Here is an 18,511-nt window from a genome sequence, read left to right as displayed (position 1 = left end):
GGGAGGGCATCCCTAGTAAACGTGACATTGGGCCCGGTGTGGGAGCCGGGGACTGTGTGTGGGGGAAAATATGTGGGTATGGAGACCTCGGAGGCACCCTGCCTCGCCAAGCCGGATGCAGGTGGGTGGGGGCCCGTGGTCGTGTGTGTTGTGCTTTTTCCCCTCGGCCTCCCTGGCATTTTCCCCCGAACCCCGGGGCCGGCAGTAGTGTATGGAACGAAACGATGCCTTGGATGCAGATGGGTGTATCGCAGCACCGTTTGGGCAATGTTAATTGGAGCTATACGAATACGAATACGCTACATGACGGGAGGATTTGGGCGTGACGGTGATGACGATGGTGACGACGATGTTGATGATCAATTGGCGGCCCGCAGTGAGACCACTTGTTGTACTGTGCCGTAACATGCCGTACTGTCAAATACACCGTACTTGTGGTTCACCAGCAGTCTGTACGTCCCTCCGTCCGAGCGACCATTCAGGTGTATATACAGCGCGTGCATGTGTGTGGGTGGGTGGGGGTTAATTAAGGGGTGGTCGCTCTGCGTTTGGGCATTGTTGGGGGTTGGGTGGGGACTACATTTACCCGTGATGTGATGTGATGGAGATGGGGCCGTTCATTGTGGTGCTGGTAGTGCTGGTGCTGGTGCTGGTGCTGGTAGTGCTGGTGCTGGTGCTGGTAGTGCTGGTAGTGCTGGTAGTGCTGGTGCTGTTGCTGGTAGTGCTGGTAGTGCTGGTGCTGGTGCTGGTAGTGCTGGTGCTGGTGCTGGTAGTGCTGGTGCTGGTGCTGGTAGTGCTGGTGCACGCGGAGTGAGTAGTGTTGGTGAGGTGTGCGATGAGATGACATCCCCCGGTGGGTGGGTTGGGGGCCCCCACCCTGAGAGGACGTGTGAGTGAGGCCACCAGCAAGCAGCCTGCGGCGATGGCGATAATGGTGAAGGGGATAATGATGACGTGAGCGACCGCTTACATTCGTGACAGCTAACAGCTAACAGCGGACAGACTGGATGCGTGCGGTTGTCCGATGGTGCGCTGTGCTTGTGTTCGATTCGTGGCAAGCATGTTCCTGTTTAGGCCATCAGATCTTATTGTTTAGCTCATTCCCGTAAGCTGCTGTGGAAGAGGACTTTGGGGCAGACCGAGTGATGGACGGATAGATGGAGGGCGAGAGGGACAGAGCAGCAGACGTTGTCGGGGGTAATGGAAAGGAGGGCCTTTAGGCATATGTGTGCAACACGAGCGACAGGCGACACGGGCAAACCGTCAAGGTGCCTGCAGGGAGGCACGTATGATTTGTGTCAGATTTGTGGACATGTGTGGCTGGAAGCCGGAGGGAGCTTTTTATCCGCCTCAATCCGCCTCGCTCAGGTGCTATCCGCCTTTTTCCTTCGCGCTTTGGGTCATTGGATTTGGCAGGTCCGTGGGAAGGCGAGGGAGGGGTCGATGTCAACGCTCCTGCCTGCTTAGTTTATGGACGACAGCCAAACGCGTGCTGCTGCTTGCAGGCTCCATGTTTTGGGTCCCAAAAGAATGCGGTAAGGAATAGTAGCAGCAATAGTAGCTGCAAACCCACCGAAGATGCCCCCAAACCCTCAGGCCGCAATGGCACAGGGCATGATGGACGTCACAACTCCTTTGCTGTAGACACTTACAACACCGGTTGATTGGGAGGGTGCTTGTTTGTTGTAGTTGTGGTGATGGCGCCTTGCGGCTGGGTGATAGATGGATATGGGGGGATGAGAAGATGGGATTAGGTATCGGACGAGAAGATGGGTTAAGGTGCTCTAGGCCGTGTTGCTATAACACGCTGCATCGGTGTACAAGTGTGTTCACCAGCGTTAAGATACAAAAGCAGCAGCGCATGTAGGTCAGTGCCGCACTGTCTGTGTCTTGGCGAGTTTTATGCCTGGGTTTTGGAACCCCACCCCACCTCAGGATGTCAGCTGACCGTTATCGGATCCTTCACTTCACACTTTTCAGGACTGCGGCAAGGAAGACTTTCCGTTCTGGGTTCCCTTTTTGCTCTCGTTTGCGTCGTTGGTTGAACTCCCGGTTGACGGGTTGGCCGGAGTGGCATGTGTGTCTACTCTCTGTGTTGGAGAAGGCCCGTGAGGCGGGGGCGAAATATATCCTTCCAGGTCTCCGGTTCTCTCACATGGAAGGTAGAAAGGCCAGACCTTGGATCCTGCAGAGCCTTCGAAGTATCCGAACCGCTTGTCCCCTGATCTCCAGATATGGTATGTCACGTGCGGGGGTAAGGAACGTGTCCACAGGGTGGCTTTCTGACCAGTGGCCGAGGCTTCCTTTCGTCTTGCCAGAAGCTGTCACTGACCGAGCAGTGCAACTGCTGCGTATGTACGACGTGGGATCGAAGTACACATCTAAGCGCAAGCACTTTATTCTTACAAATGCTTGTAAGGCAGCAGCGAACCTTGTTGGGTTAGGGTCTTGCAGTATATAACTTCCACTGATGCACACTTGTAAGTCAGGATTCAGTTTGGCCAACAGTCAACCGACAGTCAATCCAACTACCATGCAAGGCAATGGCGGTAACTCATAAAACTACCTCTCTGGCTCCTCCCCTAGGCAGTCTCAACTTGAGACTCGAGACTGAGTAACCAGGGATATAGGGCTCGGCCACAGCACACACCGTAGGCTACCTTAGGGCCTCTATGCACATATAAAAAAGACGCAAGCTACTCGTCGCCGCCGCCTTGTGCATGGGTGGCCTGGTAGCGGTCCCCAGCGGCCTGAGTGCGAGCGGCGAAACTGCAGCTGCCCATATTTGACGCGCCGTAGCCTGGGGGTCGACAGGATACCGGAGGCGTCATTTCTCTTGTGGCCGTGCCACCAGCTTGCCGCCATCACGGCCAGCTTCGATCACTGCTCTTGCGATGGCGACAGCGGCCACTTTGCCGCCGCCACCGCCAGGGCCGTGGTGGTCGCCGCCGCCACCGCCACCGCCACCTCCGGCGGCGTGGTGCCCGGCACCGCCACCACCGGCGGCGTGGTGCCCGGCACCGCCACCTCCGGCGGCGTGGTGCCCGGCACCGCCACCACCGGCGGCGTGGTGCCCGGCACCGCCACCTCCGGCGGCGTGATGGCCGCCACCGCCTCCACCGGCGGCGTGGTGGCCGCCACCGCCACCACCGGCGGCGTGGTATCCGCCACCGCCGCCGCCGCCACCGCCGCCTTTAGTCATGGTTACCGAGCACGAATCTCGCTGGTAAGCTGTACGGCATCACGCGGTAAACCCGTCAATGGCGGAATTAGGTTTCAAGGTTGTTAATGGCGATTGAAAGCCTTGCATACCCTGTCACCCGATATAGGTTCGTAAGAGAATTCCTCAAGAACACCTAATGTGCACAGCAAACATGACCTAAGACTTTGCCTCTTCACAATGTGCAACTCGCTGATGGGCGTTGGTGCGTGTGGTGAGCATACCAAGCCGCAAGGCGCAGCACCTCCCAATAAGGCCCAATCATCAACCAGGACTGATCGATGCATTACCTGTTCACTCACCTTGGTTTTCTTAGTGGGGAGCTCGCTCAGAGGGTGTCAATTTCCTTTTTTCGCGGTACGCGTGTTCTCTTGCGTTATCCTCCCATGAATCTCCCTTAGTTCAGTAAAATCGTTTTCATCGACATTCGCTAAACGCACACATCGCGAAGTACGGTACGCCGGGCCTGAAAAAGGGCGAACGTCGGCCGTCGTGTCAACCTCAAACCTTGGCCACGCGTCAAACCTTGGCCATGGGTCCTGTCCTTTTCCTGACCAAGACGTTTTGACAAATACCATGGGCGTACAAATAATCCAAAGCCCCGACCTGGCTGATACGGAGGTGCTTTGAATATGGGCAATCCTCCGAATGATTGCAGGGCCGAGATGTCCCCTGCTGTAGCAGGTCGATGAGGCAAGGGCGTTTAATAAACGCGACCCGAGAGGCATTTGCCCAATAACCTTAAGCTGCTTCCATGGACATGTTCTTTGCTGGCGGATACATGCACACCTGTTTCCAGGAGAGCTAGTGACTTAGGCTCTATTGCTTTCGTTGGACATGCGGCTTGGCTAGTTCCAAACCGCACAGTTTCTTTGCATGCCACTTTACGCCATTCGCCGTCATTATCGGGTACGACGATGTCACGACCTTATCCGCCAGAATCCCCGCCAAACTCCCATGAAGCTCAACCTAGCAGCCAACTTAGGGCTGTTGCGCAACGCGCCGCTAGGTCGTCCACCTGGATGGCTGGCGCCGTGCCCACGCCACCCGTCGCACCGGACATTTGACTTTAACTCACCGTGCCGCTCAGACATGCGACGACCGCAATACGTGCGAAACCGCGACACAGACTGCGCATATTCGCGACGTCCCCAGCAGAGCTCATAGCCCACTGTGGCCACAGTGCCAGCCCCCTCAAGTCAGCAGCAAGAAGTGTGCCACACATAAGCCCTAACTGACTGTTCCAAAATCATATCTCCGTCCGTACTGGATTTTGCCTTGCCCTCCACTCTCAACGGCACCAAGTCCAACACCAAAGCGCTCCCCTCGGTGTCAGAGTCCACGCCCCGTTGACCGCTTCCCAAGATGGCCCTACTCTGGGCCACATTCTGCACCGCGGCCTTCACTGTACGGCAAGACGAGCTGATGCGAACCTGACACCCCAGGTTAAGACCGCAACGTAGTTGTTACCCACCCACCACCACCGGAACTGTTGGTACAAAAAACGGCGCAAGCACTATACAAGGTTCAACATACTTTGCCCAAAAGCTGGTGCGCCCACCCACCCACGCCCTCAGCCGCGTCAGCCGTGACACGCGCGCCTTCCGCCCGCCGACACCCTTCGTGCACCGCTTTCACGCACACGGAGTGGCCACGCCGGCAGTATCATCAGCAGACGTCAGCAATCTGGCAGGGGAGGCTTTCCTTTTTAAGAAATGGTACTCTACAAATAATACAAATCATACACGGCAGGAAGATGTGCTCACACGCATAGGCTTGCTGCGCGTGTACGGTCCGCCACCGGCCATTATCAACCGTCCGTCGTTATTAGGCCACGCATAACCACTCGGCCCAGATTCACATGTTGCCGAATCATAGACCAGGACCCGCTCGCGACCTGCAGGTACATCGGAAACCCACCCGGCGATATTCTTATACACATCCATCCATCCAGGCCGCCACGCACAGTGGGATTGTGGCCTCCTGACGCCATTCGCCGTGTGTTGTTACCCCAGACCGGACTGGACCCGGACCCGGACCCAGGTGCTGCAAAGTAGTGGTCACGGCTTCTGATATTGCTTTTCCTCTTCACCACAAACACCAAGCGCGCTGTAAAAAATGATTATGGTCACCAATACGCGCCACTAGTTAGTTACTGACATGGCGCAACCCAGCTGGAATTCCTCCACACCCGCCACACTCTGTACCCACAGCCTACGTACTGAGGGCAAGCTGACTGACTTCCTGGCTAGAAACAACGACAAAACCAGGTCGTGACCGCGCCGCTGGAGCATGGAAGCACTCGATATAAACCCCATCGCGGGTATTAGCACTCAGCTCCGATAAAGCAAAACACTGCAGCAACCAGTTTTTACCGTTTCTCCTGAAGACGCCGTGGTCGCCCGTTCTTAGCTCGGAGCACAGCACCCAGTGTGACACGATACCGAGCGAGCGACGTTTTGTACCGCTTTTCTTTACCAATCCTTGGAACGAAAGACCTTTCGCCATGCCATGCAACGCCGCAACTCAGTCCGCCACGCCTATCCATGCGGCTTGCACCAACCCATCCTGCGGCCAACCGCCACCCTCTTCGGAAAGGCACGCTAGTCCGCGTGCCTCGCATGCCGAGTGCCGCGCCTCTCCCTCTTTCTTCGAGCCCTTTCTCCTCATCCTCCTCCCCTTCCCATCTTGAGTAGTTCATGTACCTCATGCCTTGCCGTTGATGCGTTGCACAATGCGCTTCCCATGGGGCGTCCCCCGCAGGGTTGGTAGGTACGGACGGATGGCCTCTACCAGCATGTTATGTATTTGTCCACTGGTCACGCTTAGTGCGCTCTGGATCACGTAGTTGCCAAAGCCGTCCTGCACAGGTACAGTAAGTAACAAGGTGTGCGCGGAAGGAAGAAAGAACCTATATAATTTAATAATCCATAAGTATGTGCCGTCACCACGCAGGCATACGTCCCCAAACGCACTCAACACACTGAAATATAACGATTTCTCCAGACGCAAATAGCAAGGAGAAACTAGGTAAGCTCGGGTAAGCGCAGGTCTTGCAACAAAAATCCAAACGATTATCAAGACTTACAGAAGATGCTTCGCATTGCTTTCTCTTCCAGAAACTTGCCAATCCCCATGCGTTTTTTTTTCACATAAGCCAAAGGATTGTCCCCACTGGTTTCCGAAGGGGAAGGAAACCAGTGGGGACAAGGGGACAAAGTGATTCCCCTTCGGTTGTCATCCCCATGCTGCCCCACCCTTCTCGCGCCTCATAGAAGACAGGCTTGCACGCTATCCCCCAGGTACCTGCAGCAGCCGTGAGAGGCTTGTGGGCGCTATGAGCTCCCGCACAATGGCCTCCCGCTCCGCGTCCATGCCGCCCAGCTTCAGGCAGCGCTCCACCACGTTCGAGGAAAATTTCTGTAGTGAGAGTGAGCTGAAGGAGCCGCGCAGCGCCGATACGACCTGCGTACATGTCTCTAGGTGCCCCAGCTCTAACACGTACTGCACCACATAGTTCCCAAACGCGTCCTGAAGGAGAAAGCATATAAGCGATCACCACGGCCATAAGGGAGAAGAGGCGGGTGTAAAGGTACGCGGCCAGGCAGCAGCAAGCAGCAGTAATAGTAGCGTCCTTTCATTCATGGACATCCATAGACGGCAGCTCTTTATTGCCCATTTCCCCCTGAAGCTGTCTCACATTGTGAGATGTTCAGCTCCAAAGGAGAACTTCCCCGAGGATAAGGTGACAAGCCACTGACGCTCGTGGAGAGCCGTAAAAGCACCGACCGCACCAACTCACAGAACACAGGACACACAGCTGAACTCACAGAACTGAACATTATTCCCTTTGAAACTTATGTAATAAGCTATTCCCTCCCCGTCCACCGGTTCTTCACTTTCTGAGCCGGCCGCATGCAAAGCACTGCAAACGCACCTGGCTGAGCACCAAGGCGTGGTTGGCTATCTCCTGCACCAACGCCTGCTTCTGAGCCGGCGTCGCAAAATCTATGCAGCGCTGCAGCACGCAGCAGCCGTGCCGGTGCGTCGCAACTTCCACGCACTGCGCGACGGCCGCATCGTAGATGAACTGGCTGTCCTCAGGTCCCAATCGCTGCAGGCAGCGCTGCACCACGTGGTTGCCGTTGAGGTCCTTGATGAGGGACACAACGCCGGGTCGTAGCGCCTCGATGGCGATGGCACGTTGTTCGCGTGAGGAGAGCGTCTCGATGAGCTTCTGCACTGCGCGTGTGCCGTGTGTGTTGAGCGCCACAGTAACGAGCTCTCCCCGCTCGGACACCTTCTTGAGAACCTACACGGCGCACAGAATACGTAACCCCGTACTCAATACTACCGGACAGGAACGAACGGATCGCCCGCACTTTTCGGGGATTATTTATCCAGGCACAATCCTTCTCAACACCCTCAGACGTGGGATCCACACCACAGGTTCGGCGCTAATGAATCCCGATAGTCGCATATATCCAACATGAACCAGGCACATGAACCAGGCACATGAACCAGGCACAACCAAACCGGCACCAGGGCTTTGCAGCGACGTCCCTGCCAAAATGGCCCAGAGAGATGGGCCCCAGCGCACCTCCAGCCGCTGCTGCTCCGAGCAGCGATCCAGCAGCTTCTGGACGAGGTAGTTGCCGAAGGGGTCCATCATGAGCTCGACAATGTTGGTCAGCACCTCAGGGAACACCTGAAAGGCAACAGTGCCTGGAACGTTACTCAGATTGAAGAGTGCTGGGGCAAAACAACAACATAGGTCCGCGGCCTCTGCGTTCGTGCAACTTGCACACAACCATGAAGGATGAAGTCAACACTGCCGCCGGGAAATGCAAGGACATTGGTCGTAAACTGCAGGCGGTAAACTGCAGTCAGCAGTCATCAGATCAGATCAGAACAGCCGCACCTTCTCGACAGCTGCCGCTCCACCCTCGTCGAATTTACGCTGTAGATATCTGTGCGAGTGGCAGAGGGACAAAAATACTAAGGACGCCGAGAACCCAGTTCATGAACCGTCGGACGACGAACCGTTACACAGCAATGCACATGCGCTGCTCGACGTGGCGACACACGCCATGCAACATCCCAAGCAATCCAAGAGCTGTGCAAACCCTTCTCCCATGCCATTGACAGAAGGGGCCTCTCCTCATGCTTTCCTTTTACTGGCCCCTATCGAGTACGTTACCCCATCCATCCATGGAAAGTAAGAGCAACGAACAATATTTGTGAGCAAGTGGTAAGGAAGCTACGCTAACTATGTGCGTGCCAAGTTAAGCAGCAGACGGGGTCTCCGTCCAAGGGACAATAGGAAATTCGTAGACCTAGCAGCAGCGGCGTGACGAAGAAATTGAGAGATGAGCCAGCATGCTTAGGTTCATTTAATTTAGGTTCATTTAATTTTCCCATTTCCTTTCCTTTCCCCGTTTGGAAGGCATTGCTAGCCAAGCCACGGACTTTCGGTTAGGCCAATACATGCGACCAGGAGAGCTGCAACCAGCAGACCAGAGGCTTCCAGACACGAAAGAAGCCCTCCAGGTAAACGCACCCCAAAACTCAGCTTACCTCAGATTAGCTCTCCGCCGGAAAATCCGCCACCCTGGAAACCGACTTTAAGGTCCCCCACACGACCCCATTACTCATTGATAGATACCAAGGGCGCTTTGGTGAACATCACCGAACATTACCTCCCAGGATCCGCGCACGCACCTGCAGCCGTTCTGGTCCTGCGCTACCAACATCAGCTGGCCAACCACATCGTCCAGACTGGCGAACTTCTGCGCAATGGCCGCCATGCCGTCGTGCTCCTGCTCGGTGCCATGAGCTCCGCCATGGCTGCCGGAAGAGTGATGGCGGTCGCCAGACCTGGCAAAAGTAATCCCACGGCATGCTTAAGAGTGCAGGTCCTTCAGACCCAAAAGGGTTTGGACGTAAAATGACCTTGTTTCCGGTCCCGTGGGTGGACACATCCCCACACTGCGGTCAGGGGTTCACTCAAGGTCTGCTATTTTAGGATTCACATATGTTGATACTAAAAAAACATCTCAATAAAACCTTTCACGTGCGCGCATTGATCTGATTCTCACTCAGCCTAGTGCAGTCCGCAGTCTTGCAGCGCACCGAGCGCTCCACTTGTGCCTAATGAACCATGCAAAAAAGCAGCGTATTCATGCATGCAAAACTCCGTCCTGGAATTGCAGCAGCTGCGCTAGTTGACAGGGCAGCAGCCTACACAGCCCCACAGACAAAATACTGTCTTGCGGATTCACACGTGCACACAGCGTCGGCTGACACGGGCCCAGTAAGTCCAGGTTCCCCTCCCTCCCTACAGAGCTCTTCCGTTTCGGCGGCATTGCGGGCTTGCTCTACAGACCGTCAAGGTGCTCCACCAACAGCATATGGGACTTGGAAACACGACTGCCGTCTTGCGTCATCCCTACCAACCCTTCCCACCCTTTCGCACACTAACACGAGCGAGCCCTCGCGTGGCATGTGCTCACTTGTGGTGCTCCCTGTGGTGATGCTCCTTGTGGTGGTGCTCCTTATGATGGTGCTCCTTATGATGGTGCTCCCGGTCCCGCCGTTCGCGTGCCGCCGCCCCCCGCCCATCGTAGCTGTTCTGCCGACCCTCGCGTCCGCCTGTCCCGCTTCGATGGCTATCACGATCCCGGTGGTGGTGGCCCCCCTCCCCCCGGGTCCGCACGGTCTTCAGCCCTTCGGTTTCCTGGCCCAACCGCAATGCTTGCAGGGCGGCAGTCCCCGACAGGCCAGTGGTAGGACCTACAGTTGGGGGGGAGGGCCCGATAAGCATGCCTGGCACCCGCTCAATTCAGTGCCGACGGCGCAAACCTACGGCTTCGCGAAATATACAGGGTCGGTCGCTGCTAAGCTCTTATGTAGCGTCCAGCATGGCTGAGCTACACATGCCAGTACACGTCAGAAGACGAAAAACAATGCACGCTTTCAGTATCATGCCATGCATGAAGAGTTCTATCGCATGCTCGGCACCGTCAGCTGCATGTTTACAGAGGGCACAGCTGCCGAGGACTGCTTGCGAGCGAGTTGCTTGTGTTGCTGCCTATTATCCCATCGGTCTAGATCAGCCGCCCCTGCTTCCTGGATGCTCCAGAACCTTGCAGTCACCCCCTCCCATGCACCTGTTGTGACTTAATCCGCGTCTGCTGATCCCTGTGTCCACCTTACCCAGGTATGGCCCCCACATGAATAGCCCACCTGGTCCAGATGCAGCAGCCGCCGCGGCAGCGGCAGCTGCGGCTGCAGGAGCGCCACCAGTAAAGAAGCCGCCCCCGGGCATGAACTGCGCTGCTGTTGCAGCGGCAAGCTGGTTCACTGTGTATAAAGCAAAGGACGCGGACAACGGGGCAATTAGGGCCACAGTACTCGCAATGCGTGCATCGTGAGGGACTCCAATACACAACAAGAAAACAACTTTCCCCCACCAGCAGGCAGGTTCAGTCAGGTTCGTGTGCACTGTAGATTAGACGGGCTCATCATCGCCGTGCAGAAGGCAAAATGATCGCGCGCTTCCGATCGAGTCTTTAACAAGATTGCAATCTGGTCCTGACCCGAGTCCCATGGCCACGAACAGAGGGACGTTTACTGCCCTACTACGCCCTACAAGCGCAACGAATCCCATGCGCGACAAATCGCCGAGGCCCGACGGCTTTCCCAAAGCCCCGACAAACGCTTTTTCCTAGCTTCCCAAGTCCCAGGTCGCGGCCCGACCTCCAGATTGCTGCCCAAGCAGCAGCTGCTGCTGTGTCTGCACGAGCGCAGCCTGATACGCCGCCTGGTAGGCTGCCTGGTACTCCAGGGAGTTCGTGAGGTTGCTAAGTGGACCAGCCGCCGCAGCCGCTGCGGCTGCCAGGTTCGCGCCCGGCAGCCCAGACGCCGCTCCTGCTGCTCCCAGGTGAAGCCCATTAACCACCTGATGCGCCCCGGGAAGCATTGCTGCAGAGAGGAAAGATGTTCGTGGTGAACGCATAAAACAGCAGCGTGGAAGGATTTATTTATGTCAGATATCAGATTAGCGATGGTGCATCGCTAATCTGCACCATCCAGAGATCCCACCGCATACTCTTTTCCCACCGAACACCACTGTAAACTGCGTAAACATTAACAGATGAATCCTTTCTCATACCTTCAAGGCCTTGAGCCAAGCCCGCAGCACCAAGCTGGTGATTGAGCAACAGGGGGTTGGGCGCCGCGGCGGCGGCGGCCGCAGCCGCGGCAGCCGCAACTGCAAGAAATGGAAATATGGATTGGGTGACGTGTGATTAGGCGCATGTGTATGCAAGTGTATGCATCCGCAGGGATAAGCCAAGAAAACCATGCACGATATTCCCAACCTTACCATCGAGCGGTGAGGGAGTTCCAGGCTTTGAGCCAACTGGGGATACACCGTTGAGGTGGCCTGGCATAGGGGATGGTCCGCGAACACCTGCGCATGGCGCGCCTTGCAGATGAAGCAGATGGAACGAATGCAACCAAAGGAGCATACTTGCGCCCCGAGTTTTTGCTCTTACCGAGTTGCTGAAATGCTTGTATCATCCCTTCATGCAACGCCGCCATGTCTTGAGAGGGCCCCTGCTCATCAATGACCTCCAGGCCTGCGAGTCCCCAGGACGTTAACCCGGGTAAGGATGATGGCAAGTTTCAAGCCCGTGGGCATGACCAGCCGCCCTGTATGATCACGCCTACCTGGTGTCACTCCACGCGACAGTATCTGCGAAGGAACAGACACCTGGGTGCCACCGGCGAGCTGCTGTTGCAAACGGCTAGGGAAGAGCCCGGGGACCTCCTGATATAAGGTTCGCCCCTCGACCGGGGGCGGCAATTTTCGTTGTCCCGAGTATATTTCATAAAAGCGTGCGTAGTCTTCGTCGAAGCGGATATCGCCTAGGTGCTGCCCAATGGGGGTCGCACGCGAGCTGGGGTCCACAGCAGCGTCCGTGGGATTCTGCAGGCAAGCAAACAAACAGTGAGAAAAAAAGCTTCCCGGAAATACGGTTTGTCCGGGAGACACCTCCACGAGCGGAAGATAACATCGCGGAACGCTGCAAGCCCTACATACCTACACGAGCAGAATTACTATTCCAACATACATCGCAACTAAGCTCGCAGATTGTCTTGCCCTTCGTTAAGAACCCGGCATACTGGCCGGCCCGCACGTGAACAACTGCATCCCAAAGCAGAAGGCGCACACACCCACCACGCCCCATCGGTCTTGCAAGTGCGGGGGAGCCGACGTAGCCCGAGGAATTTCCTCGAGAAGCCGACTGAGCTCCTTGTCAGCGGCGTAGTCCCCCCTACAATCAGACGCCAAATAGGCCAAGATACGCTCCGTTTGGGGTCCATCTACAAACACAGCACCGAATCAATTCTAGCTCACCATCCATCTAGCGGGCCACCGGGTCTGCCTGCGCCTCCAAACATTTGCTTTGCGACCCCGCGACGAAAGCAGCCAGATTGCTTTCGCCCGGCTTCTAGGTTTGACTGGAAGTTCAACACATGTAAAAATGTCGAGCAGCCTTTATTTTTACGTGTCGCTGTGAGGATCGGAACAAGGACGAAGAGTCACGCTTTCCTATTAAACACGATATAATATACGTGGTGTCTGCAATTTGTATCCCTTATTGTATCATTATCGAAAGGAGGAGAAGCGCCCCTTGTACAGAAAAAGGCTCGTCCACCGGATTTTGTCTCAATACCGGCGGCGCCCGGCGGAAAGTTCTAAACACATGAACATGTGTTTTGGTGTTATATTATAGTGAGCATTGTTGCGCAAGGAACCAGGCATCGTTTCAATTAACTCGGAGAATGTCACGTACCTTGGATCTACCTGCCATCTGTCAAGCAGCAGCGCCTGTAAGGGACAGTACATCTTGAGACGCAAACCTTGGATATTCCATAGCAGTATACATCTACCTGGCATGAAGCTGCCTGTGTGATGGGCCCATGGGTCTCTAACCGTACCCTTCTTGTGCACTCCCATCGCCCGTGTCTACTCTCCCCGAGGACCTTATTACCCAGTACCATTTATGGCTGGGCAATCCGTCACCCACTACTCATAGGTCTGCGTGGGGTTTTGCGTGCATTGCGGCTATCAGTTCACTGAACCATGGTCGTCATTTTTTATTGTACCTGGAAGGCCTTGATGGCAGTAATACGGCATTGTCTACAACTGGCCTCAGCCGCATTGTTTTGCGTGCTCATTTCTGATTTTGGGCCCGTTTTGGGTCCGTTCTGCTTTTGCAGCCCGAGGCCGCCCACCAAACAGGTGGGAACAGGTGGCGGTTAACCACCCTTTTCTGGCAATTAACGATGCGAAAAAAATTGTTTGCCGTGTGCCGATCAATAACTACGGTAGCCAGCTTCTTCTCGAAGCCGGAAAAGCCCCGGTGCAACCAGTCGCCCCACAGTATTCCGCAGGGGAGGCTGTACGGCACTGATCTGTAAGTGGTGGAGGAACGGCGTCAGAATTGCACTATACGCTCATTATTATGGATAGCTGCGAGGGCTGGGTGTGATGGCCGGCGGTGTTGAGAGTGATGTATGAATCTGGTGTATATCACTTGCTAGGGCGCCAAGTCAAATCCATGGATGGTGCATTGCGCGCCGCCTCCATGTCAACAAGAACGGCTGAGCATCCATAGCCTCCTGGTAGTGCGCGAACCCAGTTCCCCATTGCCAGCCCCGGAACTGGAGAATAGGACATGTCTGAGATGTGCGTGAGACGGAGCAGCAGAAGGCAAGGAGGGAAGTGCTGGAGCAGTTGACATGGGTGGGCTGGAGTTGCGGAGTGTGGCTATGAGCTGAGCCATAAATAGCTATTACAAGGAAGTCGAAGGAAAGAGCGAGAAAGCCGCCCGGGCACGCAGCGATTAAAACAGCAGAAGCAGAAGAATCCTGTGCTGCAGCGTGCACGCACACCGCACGCCCTATGGCATAAAAGGATCGGTAACCGACCGGTTAGCTATAACCCAACCGGTCGCTTCGGTACGCTAACCGACAGGTCTAGATAACGAACCGGTAACCAACCGGTAACCGTACTGGCCAGTTACCTCAACGACCGGTAACCTTATTGGTCGGTGACCCCCCAGTTACTGGGTCGTTAGCTCGTTATGTCGGTTATCCTACCGGCCAAGTAAGGTAACCTACCAGTCCGGCCATGTCCAGCCGTACAGCTCGTCATTTCAACCCAGGGGGAAATGACGAGCTTGGGTTCCTAAAACTGTTTGTGAATGTCGTCCATACATGTTTTGGAATTTACCTCTGTACAGCGTATGCTAAATCAAATGTAAAAATATGTTATTATACATGAGCAGCCTTGTTAGGAGTTGGGCAGTCTTGCTGAGCATTTGGCATAGATGGGCTGGAGTCGCGAAATCTGGCAGAGCTGAGCTGCGTATATCTCTTTATTGCTGATGTAGTTGGTATGAGATTCGCGGTGGTGAGCCAAAGCCATGGCCTGCGGGTAGTATGCGCATTAATCCTTAGGAGAATCGATACTGAATTTTATTTGTTTTTAAATCGAATTCTCAGTTAAACCGTGGCAGATCGGCTAGGGAAGCCCAAGGGCCTGTTTCCATTGGCTATGAATGCCACCTATCAATGCCTATTTTCCCATAAAGTCGGGGCCAATGTCCCTGACGTCTCACGTATGTGGCCGCCCGCAATAGTCCCTACCTCCCACCGCCGCATGCACTCTAAGCGATGCTTCCTTCCCCTTCCTGCCTTCTCGTTCCATAACAATCAGATACCTCGAGCGGGCAGAAGAGCGATCAATGACACCCCTTATAAAGCGTGATGCCATCGTGAGGAGGCGCATGCAGCTATTTGGCCTTCGCATCAGCAGGCAGCTTCGTTACGGCCCCTGTTGAATTGCCTGAGGCAGCCCTGAACACATGGAGGAGATTTGTGGCGGACACTGGGCCGGTAGCGGGTAGCGCCGCCGCGGCTGCCGGCGTCGATGTAGCCATCGGCACAGCCATGAGGTTGGCGGAGACGACCGGCATTGCGACGAGCGGCTTGGGTGCTGCTGTATCAGCGCTGATGTCAGTCCGCTCTGGGGGTAGAACTTGCAAGCGCATGGCCGGAGCCATCGTCGCCGTGGTTGCGTTGGGAGCCGTACTGTTGGTATGTGTCGTACTTGTCGTATGCGGAGATCCGTTGGCACCGTTGACAGTTGCGACTTCTGAATCCGCCCTGCTGAACGCAACGACCTTGGATTCCGAGGCGTTGTTGGACGGTATACGCGCCTTGGCTGATGGACCTTGCAGGTTGCTACTCGCCGGCAGCTGTGAGCTTGCGTTTGAGTTTGAGTTCCCGGTAAAGCGAGCGCTGTCACCATGGCCTTGATATTATTGAAAAGTCCCGACGCGCGAAGATAATCAGTTAATCCAGGGCAGATTTTGAGCGCATGTTTAGTACTTTTGCCTATCAACTTGTGCCAAAGAATCTGAGAGAAAAAAAGAGAAAATTTACCACAGCAATAGAGGATTGTCCAGTGTAATTTTAGTATACATGATACTTCTTTCCTCAAAACTTAAAAATGTTTGTATGGCTAACCGAACCAGAGCTGATAACTGTCCTGCGCCCCACACGTGCACGGCGCTTCCCACCTTCCCACCGCTGTCGGCTACATGCTCTACCCACATTGGGCGTTGCCACAGCTGGGCGACATGGGGAAACTTTTAGAAGTGCTTCTCCATCTCAGGCTGCCCCGTGCGGAGGTGCTGGTGACCGCCACTACCAATTGCTCCACAGCGGCGCGGTTGGCAGCGGCACCCGCACTACCTGCACAGCACCAGCAGCACCAACAGTAACAACAGTAACAACAGTTCGGTTCGCAGTCTTCTGCGCCGCTGTGTTGCCTAGCCAGGGGCTGGGAGAGTGTCCCGGTTGGCGTGAGTGAGGGATCGAGGCGCGCGCGGAGGAACAGACGGACGTAAAGCCGCGCGCCCTTCCCTGCGCTGTGTTTCGGCCCGGTCAGGGCCCCCGGTGCTCGTCCTTTATCGGGCGAGCCGCCCACAGTGTAACACCCCATCAACAACAGTAACAACAGTAACAACAGTAACAACAGTAACAACAGTAACAACAGTAACAACAGTAACAACAGTAACAACAGTAACAACAGTAACAACAGTAACAACAGTAACAACAGTAACAACAGTAACAACAGTAACAACAGTACCATTACTTCGTCAGGATTGAGAACGCTAGGTAGTAGCACCAGCACGAGTGGAACAGTACACGATAACAGTATAGAGACAATCTCTGTATTTTTATTGTAGGGTCTCAACAAGAGCCGTTACGTAGCATATAATTTAAACAGTTTAATTCACGCGCGGTATTCACAGAACGATGTAGTATACATATGCATGCTTTTCTCCCGTTTGTATGATTGGTACGGCTGTATGGTATTGTGAGCAACATGTACGGCACGTACCGTTGCACGGAATGTTGAGTCGTGCATGGACTTCGGTCGGAAGCTTGGCAAAGGACGTTACGGGCAGCGTGGGGCCGACCACGATCAGGTTGGGACTGCGGGAATACGTGCATGCGGGAAATGAAGACCGACAAGTTAATGCTGCTACCCGAAAAATAACCCAAGCACTGAGTCACATGGGTTGCACCCACCATCGGCTGCCCCACAGGTACGTCGTGTCGTCGAATGATCCGGAACTGGCCGTGATAATCGAACGCCGGCGCTCCGGGAATGTGACCTGTAGACAGAAGTGTGTTGTCCATGTGTATAGGTCATGTATGTGTGTGCCAGTAAGTTGGTGAGCGTCAGCATGTATGTATGTATGCATGTATGTCAGGAGGAGGAAACATCGCGCAGAAAAATGCTGGTAAGTGCGAATCGGAAAGAATATGCCATAATAAGACAACACGCACGACTGACTTTCCATTTAAAAAAGTGGATGTATATGCAACCCTCTTTTGCCATGCAGCAGTAATGTCTGAAACCAAGTTGTACAAGTTACAAGTTTCGCACAAACGTGCGCTGTGTTTCCTTAACTTAAAAGCTTGAGGGGGGAGCCATGGATGGTATATTGGTATTGATGATGCGGGTACGCGGGAGGGCCATTATCATCCTCTCTCGTCCGCTTCAGGGTGAAGCGCCTTAGCGCAATGTGCCTGTACATGGATAGTGCCGTACACTTACCAACACTTTGTACGACATTCCAGGGCACAGCTGCATAGCGTCGGTGCCGTCAGCTTGGAGCGCACGGATGGTGACGGAGCTGCGGCAGGTAGATATTGTCATTTTTAAAGAAAAGGAGAACAAGAGGGCTCATGATTCATGAAGACAGGGCCAAGAATGCAGAGAAGATGTGACAGGAGAGATGCATCCGCGGGCAGTGGGGGACCGCTTTGCCTTACTTCACCGCGCCTCGCATGCGACATAAAACCTGCCGCACGGCAGTGCACGTACAAGGTACATACCTGTACAATACGCATACTTTACCTTATATTTCCCGAAACGAAACAGCGAAACAGCGTTGCACAACAGCAGTACGAGCATTTTAAACCAGTCGTCGTGATACATAAACCGCGATGAATGGCGTCCGAAGATTATAGAAGTGTTCATCCGGACAAACATACGGATCTGGTAAGTGTCATCTGTGCCTTCCTCCTGCTTATTAGGGACGCCTGCCCGTCAGATGTTATATATCACATGACTTTAGAAAAGCACCGATCGGCGGATGCAGATCTCCCGTGATTTGCCCTCCAGGACACCGCATCAGAGCACACACGCACGCTCTCTAGCCGTTGCCAAAACACACCTGTCCGGAAGGGGTGACCCGTGCGGGGAGCCCCGTAGCGCCTCTGTGGGGTGCGCATCACACTGCTGTTCGCCCCTTCCGGAATCGCTTGCCCAGTAGTCAGGGTAGGCGCGGCTCCCGGGAAAGTAGGTGGCCGCGAGGATCAGTACCAGCACAACCATCAAATATGACTGACATACCCGGATCGATCCTCGCATTATTACTATTTTTCGCGTCGTTCGGATTGTAAGGGAAGGTTTTGGGGGATGGATTTATTCCGGCAGGATTTGCGGGGCCGGGGATTTCGTGGGAATTTGGAGGGTAAAAAGGGTTGGCGGTCAGTGAAGGGCAGCTTCATGCGTTCTGAGAGGACTGTTGGGAACCTATAGCTAAGCATACATAGTGCGGTGCGATACTGTATCTGTTTGATGCGACATGTGCGATAAGATGTGTCATGATACGGCACGGTACGGCACGGCACGGC

At 54.8% G+C, this 18,511-nt stretch overlaps 3 protein-coding genes across 3 annotated transcripts; 1 reads left to right on the top strand and 2 right to left on the bottom strand.

Moving 5' to 3' along the window:
* Positions 1 to 601: 601 nt before the first annotated feature.
* On the top strand, positions 602 to 5,404 carry VOLCADRAFT_106069 (uncharacterized protein; the record flags this gene model as incomplete). Its single annotated transcript, XM_002953672.1, has 5 exons — positions 602 to 810; positions 1,369 to 1,416; positions 1,506 to 1,535; positions 2,875 to 3,226; positions 5,236 to 5,404. 5 exons carry the CDS (start codon positions 602 to 604, stop codon positions 5,275 to 5,277), a joined length of 681 nt encoding a protein of 226 aa, XP_002953718.1. The 3' UTR covers positions 5,278 to 5,404.
* On the bottom strand, positions 5,386 to 7,928 carry puf3 (pumilio family protein). Its single transcript, XM_002953588.1, has 4 exons — positions 7,821 to 7,928; positions 7,158 to 7,520; positions 6,527 to 6,751; positions 5,386 to 6,082 (listed from the first exon to the last, which is right to left on the bottom strand). The coding sequence occupies exons 1-4, from the start codon at positions 7,890 to 7,892 to the stop codon at positions 5,927 to 5,929; spliced, it is 816 nt and encodes a 271-aa protein (XP_002953634.1). The 5' UTR covers positions 7,893 to 7,928; the 3' UTR covers positions 5,386 to 5,926.
* A 7,974-nt stretch (positions 7,929 to 15,902) lies between these two features.
* VOLCADRAFT_94466 (uncharacterized protein) lies at positions 15,903 to 18,209 on the bottom strand (the record flags this gene model as incomplete). Its single annotated transcript, XM_002953587.1, has 5 exons — positions 15,903 to 16,051; positions 16,704 to 16,798; positions 16,895 to 16,980; positions 17,427 to 17,505; positions 18,049 to 18,209. 5 exons carry the CDS (start codon positions 18,207 to 18,209, stop codon positions 15,903 to 15,905), a joined length of 570 nt encoding a protein of 189 aa, XP_002953633.1.
* Positions 18,210 to 18,511: the final 302 nt, after the last annotated feature.

Source organism: Volvox carteri (genome assembly GCF_000143455.1).
Source record: "Volvox carteri f. nagariensis unplaced genomic scaffold VOLCAscaffold_37, whole genome shotgun sequence".
NCBI classification, from domain to species: Eukaryota; Viridiplantae; Chlorophyta; class Chlorophyceae; order Chlamydomonadales; family Volvocaceae; genus Volvox; species Volvox carteri.
The sequence above is the reverse complement of the archived record's forward strand: the minus strand, read 5'-3'. Positions and strand labels throughout refer to the sequence as shown.